This window comes from Ovis canadensis, chromosome 23 (assembly GCF_042477335.2).
Source record: "Ovis canadensis isolate MfBH-ARS-UI-01 breed Bighorn chromosome 23, ARS-UI_OviCan_v2, whole genome shotgun sequence".
In the NCBI taxonomy this organism is placed as follows: domain Eukaryota; kingdom Metazoa; phylum Chordata; class Mammalia; order Artiodactyla; family Bovidae; genus Ovis; species Ovis canadensis.
The window spans coordinates 60,107,999-60,131,262 of NC_091267.1; the positions used below are offsets into that span (position 1 = coordinate 60,107,999).

At 49.6% G+C, this 23,264-nt stretch overlaps 2 protein-coding genes across 5 annotated transcripts in view; both read right to left on the bottom strand.

Moving 5' to 3' along the window:
* Positions 1–9,043, bottom strand: part of ST8SIA5 (ST8 alpha-N-acetyl-neuraminide alpha-2,8-sialyltransferase 5) — a 68,588-nt gene extending 59,545 nt beyond the window's left edge. Inside the window, exon 1 of one of the 4 annotated variants that reach the window (XM_069568465.1) lies at positions 7,540–9,043. In XM_069568465.1, the coding sequence (XP_069424566.1) occupies positions 7,540–7,670 (131 nt within the window). In that variant the 5' untranslated portion in view covers positions 7,671–9,043. The remainder of the gene's footprint in view (positions 1–7,539) is intronic. The other 3 variants (XM_069568466.1, XM_069568467.1, XM_069568468.1) reach the window with 3 other exon arrangements.
* Positions 9,044–11,241: 2,198 nt separating this feature from the next.
* PIAS2 (protein inhibitor of activated STAT 2) overlaps positions 11,242–23,264 on the bottom strand; it is a 133,207-nt gene continuing 121,184 nt past the window's right edge. The window contains exon 15 of the transcript XR_011252300.1: positions 11,242–12,691. The gene's annotated coding sequence lies outside the window, so the exon portion shown is untranslated. The remainder of the gene's footprint in view (positions 12,692–23,264) is intronic.

The following is a 23,264-nucleotide window of genomic DNA, read 5'->3' on the forward strand; positions in this document are numbered from 1 at the left end:
GAAAAGAACTTGAAAAAAGGATAAAGACATGTATATGTATAATTGAATACTTTGCTATATACCTGAAACTAACACAACATCGCTAGTCAACTCTACTCCAATATAAAATAAAAATTAAAAAAAGAAATGAAGTACTGATATATGCTACAACACAGATGAATGTTGAAAATATGCTTAGTGAAAGATGTCAGATACCCAAGACCACACACTGTATGTTTCCATTTACATGAAATGTCCAGGATAGACAAATCTAAAGAGACAGATTAGTGTATTTATTCATTTCTAGAGCTGGGAGGTATAGGAGTACTACGGGGTGATGGCTAAGAAGTACAGTGTTTCTTTGGGGGTTTAAGGAAAATGTTCTAAAATTGATTGGCATGAGGGATGCATAACTGTTCAAACATACTAAAAGCCATTTAATTGTACACTTCAAATGGATAAATTTTATGAATTCATAGATGGGTGGATTTTATGACTATATTTCAATAATTCTACTCTTTAAAAATAAATTTTAAGAAAAAAAAATCAGGATTAAAGCCAGGATATTCACTGACATATTTATTGAACATGCTTTCAAAGGTTCTAGCCAGCACAGTAAGATAAGTAAATTAAAGTAAAAGGGTTGTAATGAAACAAGAAAATGTCTACATAGAGATCCCAGAAGACTCTACAGATAAATTACTATCATTATGTGTTGATTATTATTACTATCCTCAAGCTTGCTGTTTTATAAAAACAATATACATTGAAATCACATTAATTTCTTTATGCTAGCTACAAATGGACAGAAAATATAATTTTTAAAAGATTTTTTACAGTAGCATTAAAAACTATGCAGCTAGAGAGAAATCTAACAAAAATGTTCACATTCTTTACAGAGAATAATAAAGCTCCTGAGAGACACTGAAGGAGGGCATTAAGACCCATGTCTACCTGGTCCTCCTCTGAGACTAAGTGTAAACTGCAGGTTGCCACCAGATCACACAGTGTCCTTTCTACCTTAAAAAAAAAAAAAAAACAGTAATTGCTCTTCCGTTACCCCTCTGTTAAAACGTAAGTAACTGAAGTCTTTAACACTCCAGTATGCAGAGTACGTCATGAGAAACGCTGGGCTGGAGGAAGCACAAGCTGGAATCAAGATTGCCGGAAGACATATCAATAACCTCGGATATGCAGATGACACCACCCTTATGGCAGAAAGTGAAGAAAAACTAAAGAGCCTCTTGATGAAAGTGAAAGAGGAGAGTGAAAAAGTTGGCTTAAAATTCAACATTCAGAAAACGAAGATCATGGCATCTGGTCCCATCACTTCATGGCAGATAGATAGGGAAACAGTGGAAACAGTGGTTGACTATTTTTCTGGGCTCCAAAATCACTGCAGATGGTGAATGCAGCCATGATATTAAAAGATGCTTACCTCTTGGAAGGAAAGTTATGACCAACCTAGACAGCATATTAAAAAGCAGAGACATTACTTTGTCAACAAAGGTTCGTCTAGTCAAGGCTATGGTTTTTCCTGTGGTCATGTATGGATGGAAGAGTTGTACTGTGAAGAAAGCTGAGCACCGAATAATTGATGCCTTTGAACTGCGGTGTTGGAGAAAACTCTTGAGAGTCCCTTGGACTGCAAGGAGATCCAACCAGTCCATCCTAAAGGAGATCAGTCCTGGGTGTTCTTTGGAAGGACTGATGTTGAAGCTGAAACTCCAATACTTTGGCCACCTGATGCGAAAAAATGACTCATTTGAAGAGACTCTGATGCTGGGAAAGATTAAGGGCAGGAGGAGAAGGGGATGACAGAGGATGAGATGATTGGATGGCATCACCAGCTCGATAGACATGGGTTTGGGTGAACTCCGGGAGTTGGTGATGGATATACCCACTCCAGCGTTCTTGCCTGGAGAATCCCAGGGACAGCGGAGCCTGGTGGGCTGCTGTCTATGGGGTCGCACAGAGTCGGACACGACTGAAGCGACTTAGCAGCAGCAGGGAGGCCTGGCGTGCTGCGGTTCAAGGGGTCGCAGAGTTCAGTTCAGAGCGACTGAACTGAACTGAACACTCCAGTGATATGCGTTTATGTGAAGATTTTTGCACTAACAAAGGGGATTTGGAGCAGTGGAGAGTTTAAATGTAGAGATGCTTTCCACAGCCCCAGGAGCCTGGCGGGCTACAGTCCATTGGGTCTCAAAGAGTTGGACACGACTCAGCAAGTAGGCACAGCATAGCACATTCTAGAAAATGGGTAAACTTTATGAATTTATAGATCAGTAGATCCTGTGAATACATAATGTTTCCAGTATTCACACCCAAACCGCCCTTGCCCTGTTGCCAAAACTGCATAGGCCCTTTTGCACAGATCCCTCTGCAGTGTGCGTCACGGTTGCCCACTCCCAGCCAGGTATCATTTTGCCTAGATTCCCCCCGCACCTCCGTCTCCTCACTCTCCTCCACCCCCACCTCTCTGCAGCCTCAGCTCCCATACCAGCTCTCCTCTCTCCAGCCCTTCTGTGCAGGCAAGCCCTTGGGACTCTCCTCTGTGCCCCTGCCCATCGCCATCTTTCACTCTGCTCTCCCCTAGGTAAGATGTCATCCAATTCCATCACACAGGCCAGTGTTTTTCTAATTGAGGGTTTCAACCAATAGATTAAAAAAATCAATGCAGCAGTATGCCCCAGAATTATTTTTTTATTGTGGTAAAATAAATGTAAAATTTACCATTTTAACCATTTTCATTGTACAGTTCAGTGATACTCAGCACAACCACAGTTGTGCAGCCATCATCAGCATCTAGCTCCCAAACTTCATCTTCCCAAACTGAAACTCCGTACCCATTAAACACTTATTTCTTATTCCTCCATCCTGAAGTTGCCCCTGGCAACCAACCATTCTGCTTTTTGTCTCTATAGAACTCGTATAAGTGGAACCATATAATATAGTCCTTTTATGACTGGCTTATAGCACTTGGTATAACGTCTTCCAGGTCTGTCCATAGTGTAGCATATATCAGAATTTCCTTCCTTTTAAGGCTGAATTTATTTTTTAAAGGAAGTAAAATGGAATTTTTAATGAAGCAGAATAGAAAATATTAAAGTAGATTTCTCATAATCAGGCCAAACATTCTTTCACAGAATGTTTCTTTCAGATGGATGTGTATGAGAGTGTGTTCTGGATCCCTGGGTATAACTTACCGTGTATAACAATCATGAAAGTTGGAAAAATGCTGATTTTGATGTGTGGTGAGTCCAAAACCCCCATTGTTTGTCTGGCTCTTGTCCACCCACAGTTCCTGAGCTCCTTTCCGACGAGTTGTTGGATTGCCCTTCAGTGTCTGAGCAGATCTAGACTTGAATTTATTACCTTCTTTCCTCCAGACAAGCTCCTTCTCACGTATTTCCCACTTGTGGTGGTTTAGTCACTAAGTTGTGTCCGATTCTTGCAACTCCATGGACTCCTCTATCCATGGGATTTCCCGAGCAAGATTACTGGAGTGGGTTGCCATTTCCTTCTCCAGGGGATCTTCCCCACCCAGAGATCCAAACCCAGGTCTCCTGCATTGCAGGCAGATTCTTTACCAACTGAACCATCAGGGAAGAAGTCATTTTCCACTTGGTTCTCCATAATCTGGCTCTGCCTGCCTCACTCTGGCCCCCAGCTATACAACGCGTTATGAAGAATTACTCAAGTCTCCCCTGAACCTTTCAACTGTTGTTCAAGCTGGGTTTCATACCCCTTCCTTCCACCTCTATTTCTTATGGGTCATTTCCCCTTTCCCTAAGACCCCCTTCAAATGCCTACCTCCCTGCTCCTTAAGACATCCCAACCGATTTGCTATGGCTCGCTCCGCATCCCTAGAGTCCCCTGTCCAGATCTCCAGTGAGGCCTATGCGTGTGCTACGTGCTGTTCTGTCTTCCCCACAGACTGTGAGCTCCTGGGGACCCTGGGCGGCGTCCGTCTTGCAGATCACTGTGGGTTCAGCGTGTAGGAAATCTTCATTAAGTATTTGTTCAAGCGAGAACAGACGTGGAAGCCAAGAAACACCAAGGGCAAATTTCACAGCTTTGTTTCTTGCCTTTTCCTTCTGATTCCATATCTGGCGCACCTACTCCAGTAGAGACCTGGCGCCCGCTAAGCCACCAGGACTGCCCACCTTCCTCTCTACATCTCCCCTTCCCCTCCCTCCCTGGACGTACCCCCTGTATAGCACGGGGAGTGGCCAGGCAACCAAAAAATTAGAATGTGCACTGGCTCACACCCCCACTTCCTTCTGGTGGAATCTGTCCCTGATTCTCGCTGGAACAGCTGGCCCTGTTTGTGGCCCTGAGCTCTTTGCGTCATGTCAAACAATGAAGGCTCTGCTGAATACATCCACCCAGCTCAGCCCAGAAGCAAAGAACGGCTGCCTGCATGAGTCCCCAGCTCCCAAGAAGATCTGCCTCCAGCACCATGTTCTCTTCACCTCTGACCAGGCTGTGTCAACAGCCTCCCAGCCTCTTCCCTTTTCTACCCCCTTCTTGAAAGGCTCAGAGAGCCTTCCTTCGCTTGGATCACACTGCTACTCTACTCAAGGACCACATGCAGCTCCCTGTGAACCAAGTTTAAACTGTCCTTCTCAGTCCAAAAAGCACTCCCCTGAAGCCACTGATCCAAAAATACATCTGTCTCCTCCTTCCCTGAACTTCCCATTCCCTACACTCCCCCTTACCTTAGTGGGATCCACATCGTCACTGGTCTCCTGAGTTCACTATCCTTGCAGGTATCCACTTTTAATCATTTCTCCATTACCCAATATTTCAAGAAACTACTATGTGCCACGCACCATATTTGGTGCTCAGGGTACAGCTGGGGACAAAACAAAGTGAACCCTATCCCATGGAGCGTTCATCTAGAGCAGGGTTTCTCTCCCTCAGCACTGCTGATATTTGCGGCTGGATAAGTCTTTCTTGTCGTGGGCGGGCCATGCATCGTAGCATCTTTAGCCCTGTCCCTGGCCTCAGCCTGAGAGATGCCAGATGCTCTCCTCTCCCCACTGTGACAACCCAAAGTGTCTCCAGACATTGCCCGAGGAGCAACACTGACCTGATTGAGAACCGCAGGCCTAGAGCAGCAGAGGGGAGGTTGTTACAAATCACCCTAGGAGCTCATTAAAAAGGCCGGTTACTGGGTCCCACTCCCAGAGAGGGGCCCGGGAACATGCATTTCAGTGACCACACAGGTGACTTTCACCCAAGCCATTCCAGGGCATCTACTGGAGAAGCACTCAAGTGTCAAGTGTAGAAACACAGGAGACAGACCAGTAACCTTATCAAGTCAGTTCATGGGGATGATGAGACATGTAAGAAACAAGATAGGGGAACAGAGGTTATTCGTGTGCCGGTGTGGCAGCCGCAGCCTGGCGAAGGGTCTGAACAGCCTCTCGGATGGTCCAGCTGATCGATGGTTAAAGCCCCACGTGACAGCACAGGTAGGGTCAGCCCAGGAGGTGCAAGGCAGCGGGGCTACGTCTCCACACCTTGGCTCCTGCCCTCTTGGGCTCTGGATCTGCACTTCCCTCACCTGCCCAAAGCGTCTCCTTCCTTCACGGGCCCAGTCGGGTCCCACCTCCTTTGGTGGTCTTCTTCCCTCCCAGCTCCAGTCCGGTGGCGCCTTCCTCCTCAAACATCTCAACACCACGTCTTAGCTCATCTGTGGCCACTATGTTTCCCCAATTAGACATCAAGCCCCTGAACACCAGGACCACAGCATCTTCTTTAAAGATCCTACAGTGCCCTGCCGGGATCAAGTACATGTGAGTTTGCTTACTTGATTGAATTCATCCAGGCCCTGGAGCAAGGCCTGTGAGGTGGCCTCTGAGACTAAGGAGGACAAGGTCTCTGTGTTAGAAGGCAGGATGCAACTGGTATGGCTGCCGAATTCCAGGCAGCTAGCTCATCAGCCCAAGAGGAGGGCCTGCCAGGGTGAGCACTGAGAAGCTGAGTTGCGCTTTGCCATGGGCAGGATATTCTCCTGGTGTTGATAAGGCAGCAGGGGCCCAAGCAACCCCAGGGCCATTCTGGGTAGGTGCCAGTAGAGGGTAGGAACCCAGAGCCACCCTGCTAAGGAGCAAGTGCAGCAACCAGGCCCTTTCGGGCCCAACTGTCCTTGCACGGGGTCATCTTAGTGGGGACAGGGCGTGGGTGGGTAGCAGGCCCAATGGGCTCCAGCAAGCCGGGAGACTCTGAAAATGTCCTTTAAAGCTACCAGCACCATGCAGCGCCCGTCAGCTGCCCTTAACCAGAGAAGAATGCTCTCTGGGAAGGTCGGGGCAGTGGCTGGTTGGGAACAAATGTTCTGGCCAAGGGGCCTCACGCTCCCCAGCTCAGGACGCGGAGTGGAAAATAGCCCGTTTGACTTTCCTACGGTAAGCCCAGGCCCAACAGCAGTGTCACTTGCTCCCATCCCTGGATGCAGCCCAGACTAGGATGCCAGCGACTGATGTGGACTCCAAAGGATGCAAAGAGAAGAACTGTTTTATTATTCGGAAGTTTAGGGAAGAAGCCGGGATGTTTATATAGCTAGCCAGGCGTTTTGTTTTCTATCGGTCTGGTGGGGGGAGGGGCAGCGAGGGTAGGAAGACATCTGACAGCAAAGGAAAAAGCTCGGGCAGAAAAGAGAAGTGGGGTCTTTCCGAAAGAGGCTCTGAAATGGGAGGATCCTAGCGTAGCCCTTTCCCCAGGTCCTGTAACCCCAAGCGGCTGCCCTCAGCCAGCCGCAGGCAGAAGCCCACTGTGACATTTCCGAGTTTTGCGCACGCAGGGACTGAGGCCGTGCCTGAGTGCTGAGTCCTTTTCTCCTAATGGAGTTTGCCCGCGGATGAAGTGGGGTAGGAGGGGGGCCCAAGTGGGGAGGGTTAACTTCTGCTGCAGCTCTGACCTGCCGAAGGATGAGACGGAACCATCTGCTTCAGAAGGGATCGGGTGGTGAGTTTCCCGGTGCCAGTGGTTACCGGTCTGTAAGAATTCACTGTTTCTGTCGCATCGTCCGAGCCCACTATCCACCTCGCCACACCTAACTGCACTCCTGGGCGGGGGGTGGGGGGTGGAATGTGTTTTCTCCCCCAAAGGCCCCCACAAAAGTTCAGGACTTGAGAGGTAACCCTATATGGTTCTGAGCCCTCCACAACCGGCAGCCTCCCCTCCAACCAGATGGCCCCAGCACTGTGGACTTGAGGACACTGATCTGACCCCTGAGGCCGCTCAGGACATTCATATGTTTTTATGCTCAGCTTGGTCGGTCCGAATTCCGTCCTGTCCCCCGTTTTCCACAACATAACAAAGTTGTCGGGCCCCTTTGGCCGGCGCTAAACGCAGGCGTTCTCCTCCAGCTGGGAGGAGAGATGCGCTTAGGAGCGCGGTGACCCAAACCTCACGCGGCTTTGCTCGAGGTTCAGTGCAGACCCCGGGGTCGCTCACCCGGGCCACGCCGGGGCGGAGCCTGCGGCTGCCACCTGGGGGCTTGCCCGCGGGCTCCGCGCCACCCCACCCGCGCTCGCATTTTCTTACCTCTTGATGTAGTTCCTGCCATACAAGATCTGTTGCAGCAAGGTCACCAAGGCGAAGGCGCAGATGAAGATGAAGAGCAAAGTTCGGTTCCCCAACAAATCCCTGTTCGCCGAGGGGTCCGCGTAGCGCATCCTGGCGGCCGCGCGCGCACGGCGGAGCGCGGCGGGCGCCTGGCGCCTGGGGGCCCCCTCAATCACGCGCGGTGCTGAGGGGCCCCCGGGGGCGCGCGGCCCACCAGGCGCCTCGGCGCGATCAGGAGGGTGGGGGACTTCTCGGAGCAAAGTTTCCGGCTGCCGAAGCCGGAGCAGGAGAATCCGAGAGCAGCCCGCCCCGGGGCAGCTGGCAGAACAGGGCTGGCCTCCCCGAGTTCCACAGATACCCCAGGCCTCCCTCCCGATGCCTTTACCTCCAGGCGCCCATGCCCGGCAGCCTCCGATTTCCCTGCGGAGGGGCGACGCCAGGTGCCCCGAGCCCGGGCGGCCCCTCCCGCCGAGGTGGCGGCCAATGGGGAGCGGGGCCCGGGCTAGGTCCGCCTGTGCGCCGGAGAGCGCCGCGCACCGCCCCCTCCCGCCGAGCTCCGGATCTGTCGCCTAGTGCGATCCCCGGGCCCGCAGCGAGGGAGAGCGCGAAGGTCGGCCTTCAGTTCTACAGATGGGAGGTGGGGGACAAAACACCCGGACAGTCTGGGTAATGACAGGCGGGGAATGGGGAGGGGTGGGGCGGAAAACGCCGGGTTTGAATCCCGAAATTTTGGAAGGAGGCAGGAAAGAAAGCCGCGGCGGGGCACTGAGTCACCCCCGCTGCCGCGTCCTCGCGCTCCCGGGGAGATTTCTACCGAGAAAGCCGAGCAAGGTCAGCCCGGCAGCCCTCAAGGACGGAGCGCGCGGCTCCTGCATGCTGATGGCCTGCGGGGCTGCCTGCCCGCCTGCCCGCCTGCGCCCCGGGCGCCCCACTCCAGCAGGGAGGAGATTCTGAGGCTTTCCGCCCGGCCACAGCTCTCGGCAGTTGGTCAAAGACCTTGTTGTCACCGAGACACTGGGACCTTGTCTCATCCTTGGAACCACTCGTAAATCTTAGGTCAGACAGCGGGCCGCCTTCGGGTACCACGGTCCCCCAGAGCTCTAGTAAGTAAGTCACTGTTTAGAAAGGTCTGCACTTCAAGAGTACAGACACGGGGGCGGGGGGGTGGCGGGGACCCAAAGAAATGCAATGCCGAAGAGGTACCACTTCAGAAATCCTAACCCCTCACTGTGCTCTCCCATCACCTTTCCACCCCCGCCCCACCCCGCACGCCCCGCGACAGCCCCTACCGCATGGGAGTCACGTGCCCGCAGCGGTCACCACGGAGCCCTAAGTGTACGATTCTAGGGCGCCCCTTCCCAGGGCCCTCCAGCCAGTCCAGGGGATTCTAAAGTCCGGCCGGGGCTTCATCTCCGAACTTGACCCGACCTCGAATCTCTCAGCAAGAAAAAGGACTTTGACAGGGAAGTGCCCAGACTCCTCCAATACTCGGGTCTCCGCATCTAATAGTTTGCTCTTTGAACTGGAAGAACCGAAGAACTCACGGTTAAATCTCATGATTAGGGTTCCACCAATATCTTGGAATTCATGTTAATCTACAAGGTTAAAGCAGACCCCGTGTTATCTATGTTATCAAATAACTCTTATCCACGAGGTTGCTAGTAGGCTTGGCTCAGAGGTTAAAGTGTCAGCCCGCAATGCGGGAGACCTGGGTTCGGTCCCTGGGTCCAATCCCTGGGTCAGGAAGATCCCCTGGAGGAGGGCATGGCAACCCACTCCAGTATTCTTGCCTGGAGAATCCCATGGACAGAGGACTCTGGTGGGCTACAGTCCACGGGGTCCCAAAGAGTCGGACATGACTGAGTGTCCGACTGTAACTATAGAGTGTTCTCACTATAACTATAAAGAAATAACACGTGAACTTTTAGATGGTCCATTATTATGGTAATCCCATATTTGATTGGTGGTACTGCCTCAGGTCAGTTCAGTCCTCAGTCCTGTCCTACTCTTTGCGACCCCATGGACTGCAGCACACCAGGCTTCCCTGCCCAACTCCCGGAGCTTGCCCAAACTTTCATCAAGAGGCTCTTTAGTTCCTCTTCGCTTTCTGCCATAAGGGTGATTCCATCTGCATATCTGAGGTTATTGATATTTCTCCCTGCAATCTTGATTCCAGCTTGTGCTTCATCCAATCCAGCCAGTATTTCACGTGATGTACTCTGCATAGAAGTTAAATAAGCAAAGTGACAATATACAGCCTTGATGTACTCCTTTCCCAAATTGGAACCAGTCCATTGTTTCATGTCTGGTTCTAACTGTTGCATTCAAACTGTATGTACAACTATTGGCATATCATTTACATAGTAGTAGTGTTCTTGCCTGGAGAATCCCAGGGACGGGGAAGCCTGGTGGGCTGCCGTCTATGGGGTCGCACAGAGTTGGGCACGACTGAAGCGACTTAGCAGTAGCAGCAGCAGGCAATATAAATAATCTAGACGTGAATACGTGTTATGCAAATACAATGCTGTTTTATGTAAGGGACTTGAGCACTGGCAGATTTTGGTGTCCACAGGAGCCCTGGAACCAATCCCGAGGATACTGAGGGATAACTGTATTCTATATGGGAGGTATTTGGATTGCTTGATACTTTGCAAATGATTAGCAAGAGTCCAGAGCATCTCTGCTGACACTGCTTTTTTGATCCTAACAACATTTAAAACCTGCCTTCACAAGAAGTCAAAGAAGTGTCTTTCACACACACACAATCACAAGCATCTCTGATGGAAGCAGAGACATGATCTGGAAACATGGAGGTCTGCAGTTCCTGTTATTTCTATTAATGGGGATATGGTTCCATTTTAAGCCAAATTGATATTCTGATGGTAGAATTGCAGCAAACACTCAGAAGGCCTTGCAAACAAAAGAGTAAACACATGGAGAACCAATCCCTCTGCCAGACTCAGCGAACACCATTTTTATATCCTAATTGCCAGGAATGGGGACAGCTGCATCTTTGTTTAAAACACACACTCACACACAATTAAGCCAAGAACAAATGTCAACACTGGCACAATCTGCTAAATTACTGATAACTGATGGGCATTACTCATGCTGTGAGCATTGTCTCCAATAGAAAATGGAAAGATTCCTATTTTGAAAAGATCTTAGAGGTTTCTACTGGTTTAAGAAAGCTGTGTTTTGTTTCAACCACACAACTGCAACCTGCCAGGTTATATAAGTAACCTTCTACCCATGTGTTCAAGGAGTTTGTGATAAGAATATGCTGTTCCTGTACATCTTTATATTTGTATGAACAAGGCGGATTTGTGGTTTAGGGACACTTTGCCTGTGATGAGGGTGTCTAGTGGCCACTGACTAAAAATGCCAGGGATGGCCTCGTAATTCAGTGAGCCAGGGTTGCCCCTTGCATGGGCAACTGCAGACACTGGACCCTATGCCATCAGTCTTGTTTTCAATAAATTATTATTATAGACTATAACTTAAACTCCTTTTTCAGTTCCCTCATGAAGTATGAGCTTTGTTCTAAATAAGTTATGAAATAATCTTGAACGTGAATGTGAAGTCCCCTTTTGACCTTCACATCTCCAACCTGACAAACATCCTCCTCCTTCTGTCTCAGCACCACCTCCCAGGGGTCAACTGAAAGAAAAATATACAATATAAAGCTAGAGAGTTAAGTTTTATTCATAGCCCAGGAGACAACCTCTCGGATAGCTCTGAGGAACTACTCCAAAGAGGTAAAAGGAGGAGCCAAGATATATATTATTATTTTTTGCTGGGAAAAAAACATGTAGTCAAACATCAGAAGGTGACTGCTAATCACAAAGAACAGACCTCTCAAGTTAATGATTTCAGTGCTTTTCAATGTACAGGACGATGCAAGGATCTGGGGTCACTTAGACATTCTCCTTAGATGTGCACCTCAAGTCTCTAGGGGCCAGTGTATCCCAAGGACAGAACACTTCCTGTTTTTCTCCACCCTGAATTTTCTTCTGGAGAAGAAACTGCAGCGGCTAATGGCTGTATCCTTGTAGAACTGAAAAGGAAGGCAACATTTTTTTGTTTACACAGGTATTTCCCTCCTGTATTTGCCCCAGTTTATTCAGCTTGCCTTAAAAGGTAGAGGCATCATTATTATTATTCCATAATAGTTTATGCATTCAGGGCATATGGTGCAGAGAGAGCCATTTCTATCTTGGGCATATCATACTCCTGCAGATCGAAACAGCTACACAGTTTATGATAAGGTTACTCAGAACACATTTAGAGGGAATTCCCTGGCAGTCCAGGGAATCAGACTCTGCACTTTCACATCCAAGGGCCTGGGTTCAATTCCTGGTTGAGGAATGAAGATCCTACAAGCTGTGAGTCACAGCCATAAAAAAGAACACATTTAGATGACATGATGACATCGTGGCCAGAAAGAACCTGGGATCTCCTCTGATCACTTTAAAGGCCAAGCTCTGGGGTAGAAACACTGGGATCAGGTCCTGTCCTTTGAGCAAAAGCACTGATGAATTCAGCTGAATGTTTTTCATTGCAACCCAGTACTGGCCTCAAGATGCGTTTTGTGGCTGGTCAGTATAATGCTCGGAGAAGGCAATGGCACCCCACTCCAATACTCTTGCCTGGAAAATCCCATGGATGGAGGAGCCTGGAAGGCTGCAGTCCATGGGGTCGCGAAGAGTCGGACACAACTGAGCGACTTCACTTTCACTTTTCACTTTCATGTATTGGAGAAGGAAATGGCAACCCACTCCAGTATTCTTGCCTGGAGAATCCCAGGGACGGGGGAGCCTGGTGGGCTGCCGTCTATGGGGTCGCACAGAGTCAGACACGACTGAGGGGACTTAGAAGCAGTATAATGCTAGAACTTCAGACAAATGCCTATAAACATAGCTGCCTAGAAATGTCTAATGTTCCTTGAGTGCCTGCGAAATGGAAAGGAATGACTGTTCCCTGTGATCATCCATTTCTAAAGTGCCAGGGGAGTTCCCAGTCCTGAAGCCATGGCCGCAGCAGAGCTCCTGTCATTTTCCCGCAGTGCCGGGTCCTAAAATCTCCAGTCACTTGGCAGCCGTGGTGGAAGAGCTTCCAGGTGCTTGGTCTTCTGTGAATGCCAGGGAAAAAAGATCAGCCAGTCTGTGCCCCAAGAGCTTCATAGCACAGTGAAGACAGACACATAGTACCCTAGAGGAGGATGTGTGTGCCTGTAACTCAACCTGGGGTGTCAGGGGTGAGGAGGTGGGGAGGGACCCATTGGCAAGAGAGGTGTCCAGAGGCAGTGTTTGGCCTCAACTGTGACAGGTAAGGAGGTGGGCCATGAGGAGCCCTGGGACGAGGTATGCAGGGCAAAGGAGCTGGGTGGGCAGCCGCAGACGTGGCACAGCCAGCTCGGTGTGGCTGGAGATGAGGCTGTAGGGGGTTGGTGGCAGGAACCAGAACACAGAGAGCTGGGACTGCATCCACAGAACTCTTGAAAGATTTTAAGTAGGGGAACAATATGCTCAGATTTGCGCTTTAGATAAATCAATCTGCCGGGTGGTGGAGAACAGTCTGAGGGAGAAACGCCTGAAAAGCCTCGGAGGTGACAGCTTATCTTGCTTCCCCCTGCCAGCAGCTGACCCCTCCCCACTACTGCAGCCCCCGGCACCCCACTGGCAGGCAGCCCTACCAAGGATCTCTCATTACTGCACCAGCTTGGTAAGGCACTCTCTGCCTCCTTCCAGAGGAGCAGGCGGGGGCACAGGCTCACTGCTTCATGGGAGCCGGCACTGTATTCAGTGCTTCCCATGCGGCTCATCTGATGTTCATGGATGTCGGTAAGTATGCTGGGGGCAGGCCCACCACACACTGGGACAGCTCAGAGCTTGTCTCTGATACCCTCCTTTCCCCCCACCCCCGCACTTTCCAGGGTTCCCTCTGGTTCCTTGTGCAAAAAATATATGCTCTCCCCACTCCCTTTGAAAGCCTGGCTCTTGGGAAAGGCTCTGATAGCTTTCATTCAGTGCTCCTGCTGGAAGGAAATTCAACATGGAGTATTCTTGGTGCCTGTAATAAAGGCCAGCTCCAGAGCTGCGCAGAGAGCGCTGGAAAGAAGCCTCAGGCAGCCAGTAACGGAGCTGCGTCCTCAGTGTTTTCAGTGCAACCTACTGGGGAAAGAACATGTGTCTGATGTCACAATAGAAATCCATGGAAACGGGACTCATTTTAAAGGAAACTTCTTGTAAAGTTTTCTTGTCAACACCTGCATATGAGAAACAACAGGATCAATGTATTCTGCCTGAACACCCTGAAAACAGACCCTCATCCACGAGTGTGCCCACAGTAGGGCCGCCTGGCCTTGCCATGTGGTAAGCTTGCCCAGGTCGTCGTTACTTACAGGCCAAGCAGGCAGAGCTGTACGCCAGAGGTCAGCAAGCTTTTTCTGAAAAGGCCAGAAAAAATTCTGTACATTTCGTGGGCCACACCCGTTCTTTTGCAAGCAGCTCTATTGTTGCACGATACCGAAACAAATGGGTGTGACCAGAGTCTGCACGTGGGCTGTATAGGTGGCTGCCCCTGCTCCCCATCATGTGATAGGCAGAGCCCTATGCAAGAAGGCCTACTCCATGAACCGAAAGAGTCACGTAAAAGACATTCCCCTGTGTTCAGGATTATGTCCACAAAGGCCTGATAGATTGTAACATGTTAATCCATTATCCTTTGTCCACAGGTTAGCACAGCTTCATTTAGCCTTGAACTACAGCCTGGGGATCACAGGATGGCATTTCCACGCATAGAACGCATGGAATACCCTCTACTCTTTTTTCCACTTATGTTTCCCTTTTCTTCTCCTCAATGGGACACTGTTCCTGGGAGTGTGTAGTATTGAGGGAAGAGAAATGAGAGAATGGGGAGATACGTCCCACCAACCTCCCAGAAATGCCGTGTCAGAACCGCATAAGGCGTCATCCATGGCGCTGGGCGCTGGTCACCTGCCCAGCCCTCCAGCCCCAACACGTGTTACTGGTTTACTTGGTACTGCACGTATGATGACAGTCGCCAAGCTCTTGGGAAAAGAAAAACCAGGCAACTGGTCCACAACTTACAAATGAGGAAACAGATTATGTTTGTTGTCTGAATGACTTGGTGTTTGGCTACAGAGGCTTCCAGGCAGGAGAAAGTGGCTGACAGCATCCTGGAGTGTGGGAGATGATGTCTGATGGCAGGAAAGAGCTCAGGATGGGGTCAGAAGGTGACATGCTTTAGGTCACACCTCTATCAGCTCAGGAGAGAAACCTACTTTCTCTAACCCACTGGTATCGTCGCATGTAAATTGGAAAATACAATACCTACCCCCTCAAAGGAGGAGTCTGTGAAGATTAAATGTAAAACTGTAGAAGCATTTTGTAAGCTATAAAACTGTGTAACTCCAGACAGCAGTGTTTACCGTGGCCAGAGATAGAGGGAAAGTTAAGTCTCAACACATCTGTGAAGGTGGTCAGGTGTCCCTGGAGGCGTCCCTCTTCCCCTGTCCTCTCTCGACCACTCTCAGGGCCTGGCATCAGTGGGCAAGACTCCCCAGCATCCCCACCGGAGCCCAGACCAGGATCAGCCCCCTTCATTGTCCTCCCACCAAGCAAACCTCATCTCCTCAATGCACAGCTGAAGCTGACCGAAGGAAGTGAGGAATCGTGGAAACAGCACAGTGCGAAGCATCAAAAACCCGAATCCTAGGTCTGGCTCTGTCACTAACTGGCCATCTGAATTCAGGTTTGATTAACCTATTGGCAACCTTAGACTTGGAGCCTATACATGGAAAGACAGCTGTGGTTTTTAAAACTTTTTCCAGCGTTAAAACTCTGCCTTCAAAGCAAAAGGATGCTCTATGGTCTTCATCCCTCCCCTCATGCCCCTTCTTGACCCAAATGGCATCCCCTAGGCACCCACATAGAAAGGCAAGGCTTGCTGAAGCATAGTTGAAAACACTGAGCTAAGTGACCTCTGAGGGTCCATTCATCTTTTAAATTCTCTAACTCAGTCTCTACTTCTAAGATAAAAGAGTTCATGCTAATGTAAGGGGCAATACAATACACTATAGTACTCCTACTAGAATCACTTGCATTTAGGAATTCTCATAGCTGTGTAATTTTATGAATTAACATATAAAGATAGAATTTCAGGGACCATGTATATGAAAGAGGCAGTTTGGAGACCCCCCTGGACCCCCTAAGATCTTATGATTTGGGTTGTCCATTCAGCTTTCATGTAGGACTAACTTAGGTGATTAATGTCATTTTTCGGGCTGGTAAGTGAACTCTTGGCTTCCCAACAGATCCTTGGTTAATCATGAGGCCCAAGGAGGACAAAGAAAGGCCATCAATTCTTTCATGGGGGGAATAAGAGTCAGAATCAGGTTCAGCTCTGAGGGACAGAAATCCCCCAAATGACAAGACCTAATAAAGATATACATTTCTTTCTATTATATAACAGACATCAAACAGCAATCTAAGGCTAGAAGAGTGGCTTCATTCAGAAAAGTCTTTGAAGATCCAGGCTCCTTCCAGCTCATCACTCTAATATTCCAAGGAAGTAGTTCTTGTCCTCAGGTTCCAAAATGGATACAAGAGCTCCAGCCATCAGTTCTAAGGTCCATTTAACAAGATGAGGGAAGATCACTAATTATTAGAGAAATGCAAATCAAAACTACAATGAGGTATCACCGCACACCAGTCACAATGGCCATCATCAAAAAATCTATAAACAATAAATACTGGGAAGATGTAGAGAAAAGAGAACCCTCGTACATTCCCATCCTGTTGGTGGGAATGTAAACTGATACAGCCATTCTGGAGAACAGTATGGAGAATCCTTTAAAAACTAGGATTAAATCTACAATATGACCTAGCAATTCCACTACTGGATACATACCTTGAGAAAGCCACAATTCCAAAAGACACATGCATTCCAATGCTCACTGCAACACTATTTACAACAGCCAGGACATGGAAGCAACCAAGATATCCATCTACAGATGAATGGATAAATAAGATGTGGTACATACATGCAATGGAATGTTACTCAGCCATAAAAACGAACACATCTGAGTCAGTTCTAGTGAGGTGGATGAACCTAGAGCCTGTTATGCAGAGTGAAGTAAGTCAGAAAGAGAAAAATACATCATGTATTAGTGCATATATATGGAATCTAGAAAAATGGTATTGATGAACCTATTTGCAAGGAAAGAATGGAGACACAGATGTAGAGAACAGACTTCTGGACACAGTAGGGGAAGGAGAGAGAAGGATGAAGGGAGAAAGTAGCATTGACATATATACACTATCGTGTGTAAAATAGATAGCTGGTGAGAAGCTGCTATATAACACAGGGAGCCCAGCCCGGCGCTCTGTGATGACCTAGAGGGGTAGGGTGGGGGGAGGGGAGGGAGGCTCAAGAGGGGAGGGATACGTATATAATTACGGCTGATTCACGCTGTTGTGTGGCAGAAACCAACATAACACTGTAAAGCAATTTTCCTGCAATTAAAAATTAAATAAAAAATGAGATGAGAGAAGAGATAAAGAAAGGTAGGTCTTTCTCCATTTAGACATTCTCTGAAGTCTCACATGACACTTCCACTCACATCCCATTAGCTAACCTGATATTTTCAGTCAACCTAAATAAAAGGGAGGCTGGGGCTTCCCTGAGGGCTTGGTGGTAAGGAACCCACCTGCTAATACGACACAGGTTCTATCCCTGATCTGGGAGGATTCCACATGCCACGGAGCAACCAAGCTCATGCACCATCGCTACGGAGCCTGTGCTCCTGAGCCCAGGAACCGCAGCTGCTGAGCCCACGTGCTCCCACGTGCCACGAGCACTGAGGCCCGTGTGCCTAGGGTCAGTGCCCTAAAACGAGAGAAGCCCCTGCAACGAGAAGCCTGCGCACCACAACTAGAGAGAGCCCCCCACTTGTTGCAGCTAGAGAAAAAACTACGCAGCAAGACCCAGCACAGCCAAAAATAAAGAAAGAAATGAATTACATATAGGCCCGGTGTGCTCCAGTCCATGGGGTGACAAAGAGTCGACACGACTTAGCAGCTGAACAACAACAATATATTTTTAAGAGTACAGGGGCAGTGGATTTGACCCTCAGGACAGTGTGCAGGCAGGCATGAGAGAGGTTAGGTCTCTTGTCCAGGTTCACAGAACCCGTAGGCAGATGAGCTGAGATCTAAATCTGGGTGAGTCTGGCTCCAACCTCCATGGGGTCGCAAAGAATCGGACATGACTTAGCAACTGAGCAATATATTTTAAAAAGGTAGGTTGGAGGAAATCATCTTCCAGGGGGAGGAGAAGGAAGGATGACCTATGACAGCTGGTGGTTTCCATGTCAGGAGCTAGTCAGCCACCAAGAGGGGTTAATGACCCTCGAGAATTTCAGTTCTGAGATTTATACACTGACCTAGCCTCTTGGGAATCTTACTTTGATATCTTCAGATTCTCACATAACATAATTTTTAATGTCGTTAGAAAAGATGCAGATGAGAGTTGCATAAGTCATAATGAGTTTGAACTTTAAAAATACATTTGTACTCAATGGTATGCTACAAAGTTCCTATTTTCTTTTTAACCTTTTAAAAAAGTATAGCATATGTACAGAAAAGTGCACAAATCATGGAGTACAGCTCCATAAATTATCACAAAATAAAGACACCTAGGTAAGAAAAAAAAAATCCTTTCCTTTTCTCCATTTTTATTTGCAACTCTGTCTTCGCCCCATCCTCTCTCCTCATTTCCCAGGCCTCCCAGTACCCTGGGCATGGGGGCAGGTAATCTTTTGAGGTTGTTGTACTTCCCAGGTGGCGCAAGTGGTAAAGAATCCACCCAGCCAAGCAGAAGACTAAGAGACGTGGGTTCAATCCCTGGCTTGGGAAGATCCCTTGGAAAAGGAAATGGCAGCCCACTCCAGTATTTTTGCCTGGAGAATCCCGTAGAGAGAGGAGCCTGGTGTGGGCTACAGTCCATAGCATCATAAACAGCCAGACACACTGAATCGGCTTAGCACACACGTGACAGCATGACCTTTGGAGCCAGTTACCCAGGTTAGGATCTCAGCGCTTCTGCCCACAGGCTCTGTGAACCTGGACAAGAGACCTAACCTCTCTCACCCCTGCCACGCACTGTCCTGAGGGTCAAATCCACTGGTCCTCATCCTCCCCACAGGACCTGTGCCTGTTGGCACTCCACATACAGCATCCCCTGTGACAAGCCACTGCACTTTCACTTTTGTGCTTTTGGCTGGACATTTTAAAAACCCTGTGAGACAACCCTCATCATTTCTGTTTCAGAGATTGACACCACAGTGCCCACTGAGGCAACGTGACTTGCACAGGGTCACACAGCCAGTCAGCAGCACAGCGAAGGGTGGACCCTGGGCTCTGGGGCTGGGCCAGCCATGACCTGGAGCTGCAGCCTTCCTGACCCGGGGGTGCGGAGACTGGGGTGGGAGTTCGGACCGGCCCACAGCCCCGTGGCCATCCAGGTGCTTTGGTGGCCCAGGGGTGCCTGATTCTTTAAGAGACCCACCGTCAGTCTCACCAGGTTTCCGAAACAGACACACAGATACCAACCTTATAACAATGGCTAATAAAAATAGTCCCCTCAGGAGGATTGCATTCCAGTGGTGCCTAATAATAGCTGCAGACATGAGTGAGGAATTCATTGGCTGTGTAGAGTGTGTGGGACCTGCCAGGATCAGATGGAACGCGGAGCAGTCAGGGCCATGGCAGGGTGTGCAGCCAGCGCTAGGGCGGGGCTGGAAACCCGGCACCTGGCCGGATAAGGGGGCAGTGGACTAAAGGCGGGCCCCATCCTGGCCGACTCAGCAAAGCTGGGCGGCTCAGGCCATTATCAGACAAACACCAATGGACATTCCCCGGGGATACCTGGGCAGGTGTTCAGAAACTCAAGGGAGTTTCAGAAGAAAACTCACTCTTTCCAAGCTGCTCAGACATTTATTTAGAAGTCAGGTCAGTCTTCGTATTATAGACATGAGACTGACAAGCAAGTAACCCAGGGGCAGTGGCCTTGCGCTCTCCAGAGGGATTGCAGAGGACCGGGATGAGAGCCTTCCTTGAGGAGCAGCTGGACCGAGCCCCGGGCTTCCTCCGTGGAATCAATCCTTTTGCCATCTGCCCTCCTCACCTGGATCTGTTCTGTCCCAGCATTTTCTCTTCTCCATGAAGCTCTGGGAAGCAAGGCCACCGAGTGCTCAGAGTGGAGGTGGCTGTCCACAGTGCTCCCTGGTGTTAATTCGTTTCATCTGCACAGTCGTACAAGGTAGGAGCTACAATCATTTCCATATACACAAGGACACTGAGCCACAAAAGGTGAAGCAACTTGTCCAAGGTGACACAGTGAGTTAAGAGGTAAGCTGACCCCAGGCCATCTGGTTCTAGAGCCCACCCTTCTACTTCAGCTGCAGTCTAACTCACACTGCAGGGTTCAGGCTCCCTAGCCTCCTGCACTGTCTTCCAAGCCAACCCCAGGGCCCAGGGCAGGGCTGTCAATTAAAGATCTGGTATGTGGCTCACTACCTCCCCTCCAGCTTGTCTCCTCCACCTTGCTGGAAGATGCGAATACCCATTCAGAAGGCATAGTCTCTGGCCCGCCTCACAGCCCTCCCCCTCTGGGCTCACACACTTCTCCCTGCTCTGTCTAGCAGTCCCCAGTGCCGTGCAAGGCATAAGAGAGGGCTGGCTGAGAGCTTGGGCCCCGGAGTCATCCTGCTGGGATTCTACTGCCAACCCAGCCAGTTATCAGTTTGGTCCCCTCAGTAAGTTTCTTGACCTCTCTGAGCCTGTTGCTTTATTTATGAAATAATAAAGAAAATACCTTCCAGAATTATGGCGAGGAGTGAGAGTAGGCATACCAATTCCTTAAAAGGAAGCTGGCCACAAAGGAAGTATTTAGGAAATCTTAGCACTTACTGTGACCACATCTTGTCACACAGATTCTGAAACCATAAAATCAGAAATTCCACTTTCTAACCACAACTTTCTGCTTCTTATTCTTAAAGATCTCCTGCCCTCCAGTCCAAACAGCCGGCCAGAGTCCCCATTCCCAGTTGTATCAGCCACCTTCTGACTTTTTTCCTACTTAGTTCAGATACCATGATCAATCACTTTACAGCCATCTTATTATTACCCGCAATTTCCTCATACTTGATCTGTGTCTGCTAGTATTAGGTTCGGTGACATTTAACAGAAAACTCAAAATAGCAATTCTTAAGATCATTAGAGTTTATTTCTCTCTCACATAAAAGGAATCCTAACCGGGAGGTGGGATGGTGGCTCTAACTGGATCAAGGACCCATGCTCTTCTCTTGCTGTTCGCACATTGTCTCATAGTCCAAGATGGCTGTCTGAGTGCCAGCCATAGTGTCAGCATTCCAGATAGCATAACAGAGGAAGGAAGGGGAGAGGAAAACAAAGAGCCTCAGCAATCTCTCCTCCTGCTCCGGAACCTCCCCATCCAACGCCTTCCTCTTATCTCTCATCGTCCTGCAGCCAGTCACAGAGGTACACCTAGCTGCTGCTTAATTCCTGTTCCAAATAAAAGGAAGAAGGGGGAGGATGGTCCTATCACTGTACATGCTTGGCCAATGCACAGCCAGTGATGACTCTGCCATCCACTTCTGCTTCCAGGCTATCCCCACAGCTGGAGAAAACAACAGTCATGCTGACAGGCCCCCACTCCTGGACAAGGCCATGTCCCTCTCTCTTGCACACTTTCCCAAAACACTCTTCCCACTCCTGTTCCTGGCAGGTCTGGCCTCTCCTCCCACTCCTCAGCCATCCCTCTTGTCCCTCTGAAGCTGCTCCAGCTGCACCAGCGGGTGCCCAGGCCAGAGCAACGCTCCCCCGACCCGCTCCTAAAATCTCACAGTAGCACTCAGCCCAGAGCTTAGTACAGACCAGTGGAAACAAAGAAGGGAGCAAATGCGCTCACAGCTGATGGCTTGAGCCCTTAGCTGCTCCCATGATGCTCCAGGATCTCCAGGGCTCCATGCAGAGGAGGCCTGAAGCAGGCTGACTGGGACCATCTCAGGGACGGGTTTCCCCCAGCACCCCCTCAGTTCCTCCTCTCAGCTGCTGATGAGCCTCGGAACAGCGGGAGTCCCCCCTGCAGGAAGCTCAGAATCTGGTTCGGCAGCCCCCGGGGCTCAGTCCCCACTAGCAGGTGGCACTGGGGATTCGACTCTTAGCAGAGAGAAAGCACCTCGAGAGAGAAAGCCAGTATTCCCCAATGGAAAACGGCTCCCTTGCATTCTTGACTGCTGGTGAGGGAGCATCTGGGTGGGGTCGTCCCTGGGTTCTGGACCAAGTGAGATCGCCACCCTACTCTTCGGTAAATGGAGGGGAGCACTGACCTTTGAAGCTCTCCAGCCGTTCTGCTCAGAGCCTCGGATCCTGAGGTGCTGAGTGTCCAGGCCTGGGGTAAGGCTCTGAGGGTTCATCCTGTTCCCAGGGCCCCGCATCACCTACCCACCTCTGCTCCCTTCGGGGCTTGTGAGCGCTTCGGTCAGGAAAACGCTTAGCAGCTAAGGGTTCCAACTCAGTGTGAGAAGTCTGACTTAGAGGTTGCTATAAAAAGGAACAAAAATAACAGATGTGCCTCTTGGTCTGTCTTTATGTTCCTTGTTTCATTTATCACACACATCTTGCAATAGCTACTCATTTTCACATTCGCCTCCGTCACTTCCTCCCTCCAGCATGAACTACTTAAAATAACAACTGCCACTGAGGGTCAGCCGCACCGGAGAAGGCTCGGGTGACCTTTGCCCCCAAGGTCTTCACTGCCTCTCTGGCCTGGCAGCAGCCAGAGGCAGCGCTGAGTAAGGAGGCCTGGGGACTCCCCTCCCACTGCAGAGGCTGGGATGACACTGGAAACTTTCCTGAGGACAAGGTTAGCTAGGAACACAGAGAGAGCAGAACACAGACCATCTGGCCAGAGAAAGGACCTGTTCCTGTCCAATAAATGCTATCAGCATGCTGTGTGGCCATGGGCAAATCGCTTCCCCTCTCTGGGTCTCAGACTCTCCCTCTGTAAAATAAGTCTTTTGCGCCAGGTCCATCCCTGGAGCCTCTCCAACACTCAGCTGTTGTTCAGTTGTTGAGTCGTGTCTGACTCTGACTCTCCGTGACCCCATGGACTGCAGCACGCCAGGCTCCCCTACCCTTCACTCTCTTGGAGCTTGCTCAAACTCATGTCCATTGAGTCGGTGATGCCATCCAACCATCTCATCTTTTGCTGCCTCTTTCTCCTCCTGCCCTCAGTCTTTCCCAGCATCAGGGTCTTTTCCAGTGAGTCGGCTTTTCATTTCAGGTGGCCAAAGTATTGGAGCTTCATCTTCAGCATCAGTCCTTTTCAATGAATATTCAGGGTTGGTTTCCTTTAGGATAGACTGGTTTGATCTTGCAGTCCCCACTCTTAAATCTCTTCTTCATCCCTTACTGACTAGGCTTGCCAATGCCTTAGCCATCTGCCTGCTCACATCATGCCTGCTCTAGCGTAGTAGACTCTGGACTGTTCTTCCAGACCCTCCTGACAGCCCCTACAGTCTGTTCTCCTTACGGCACCAGACTTTTCTCACTGCTGATCTCATGTGCTGTTTAAAATCCGTCACTCTCCATTGC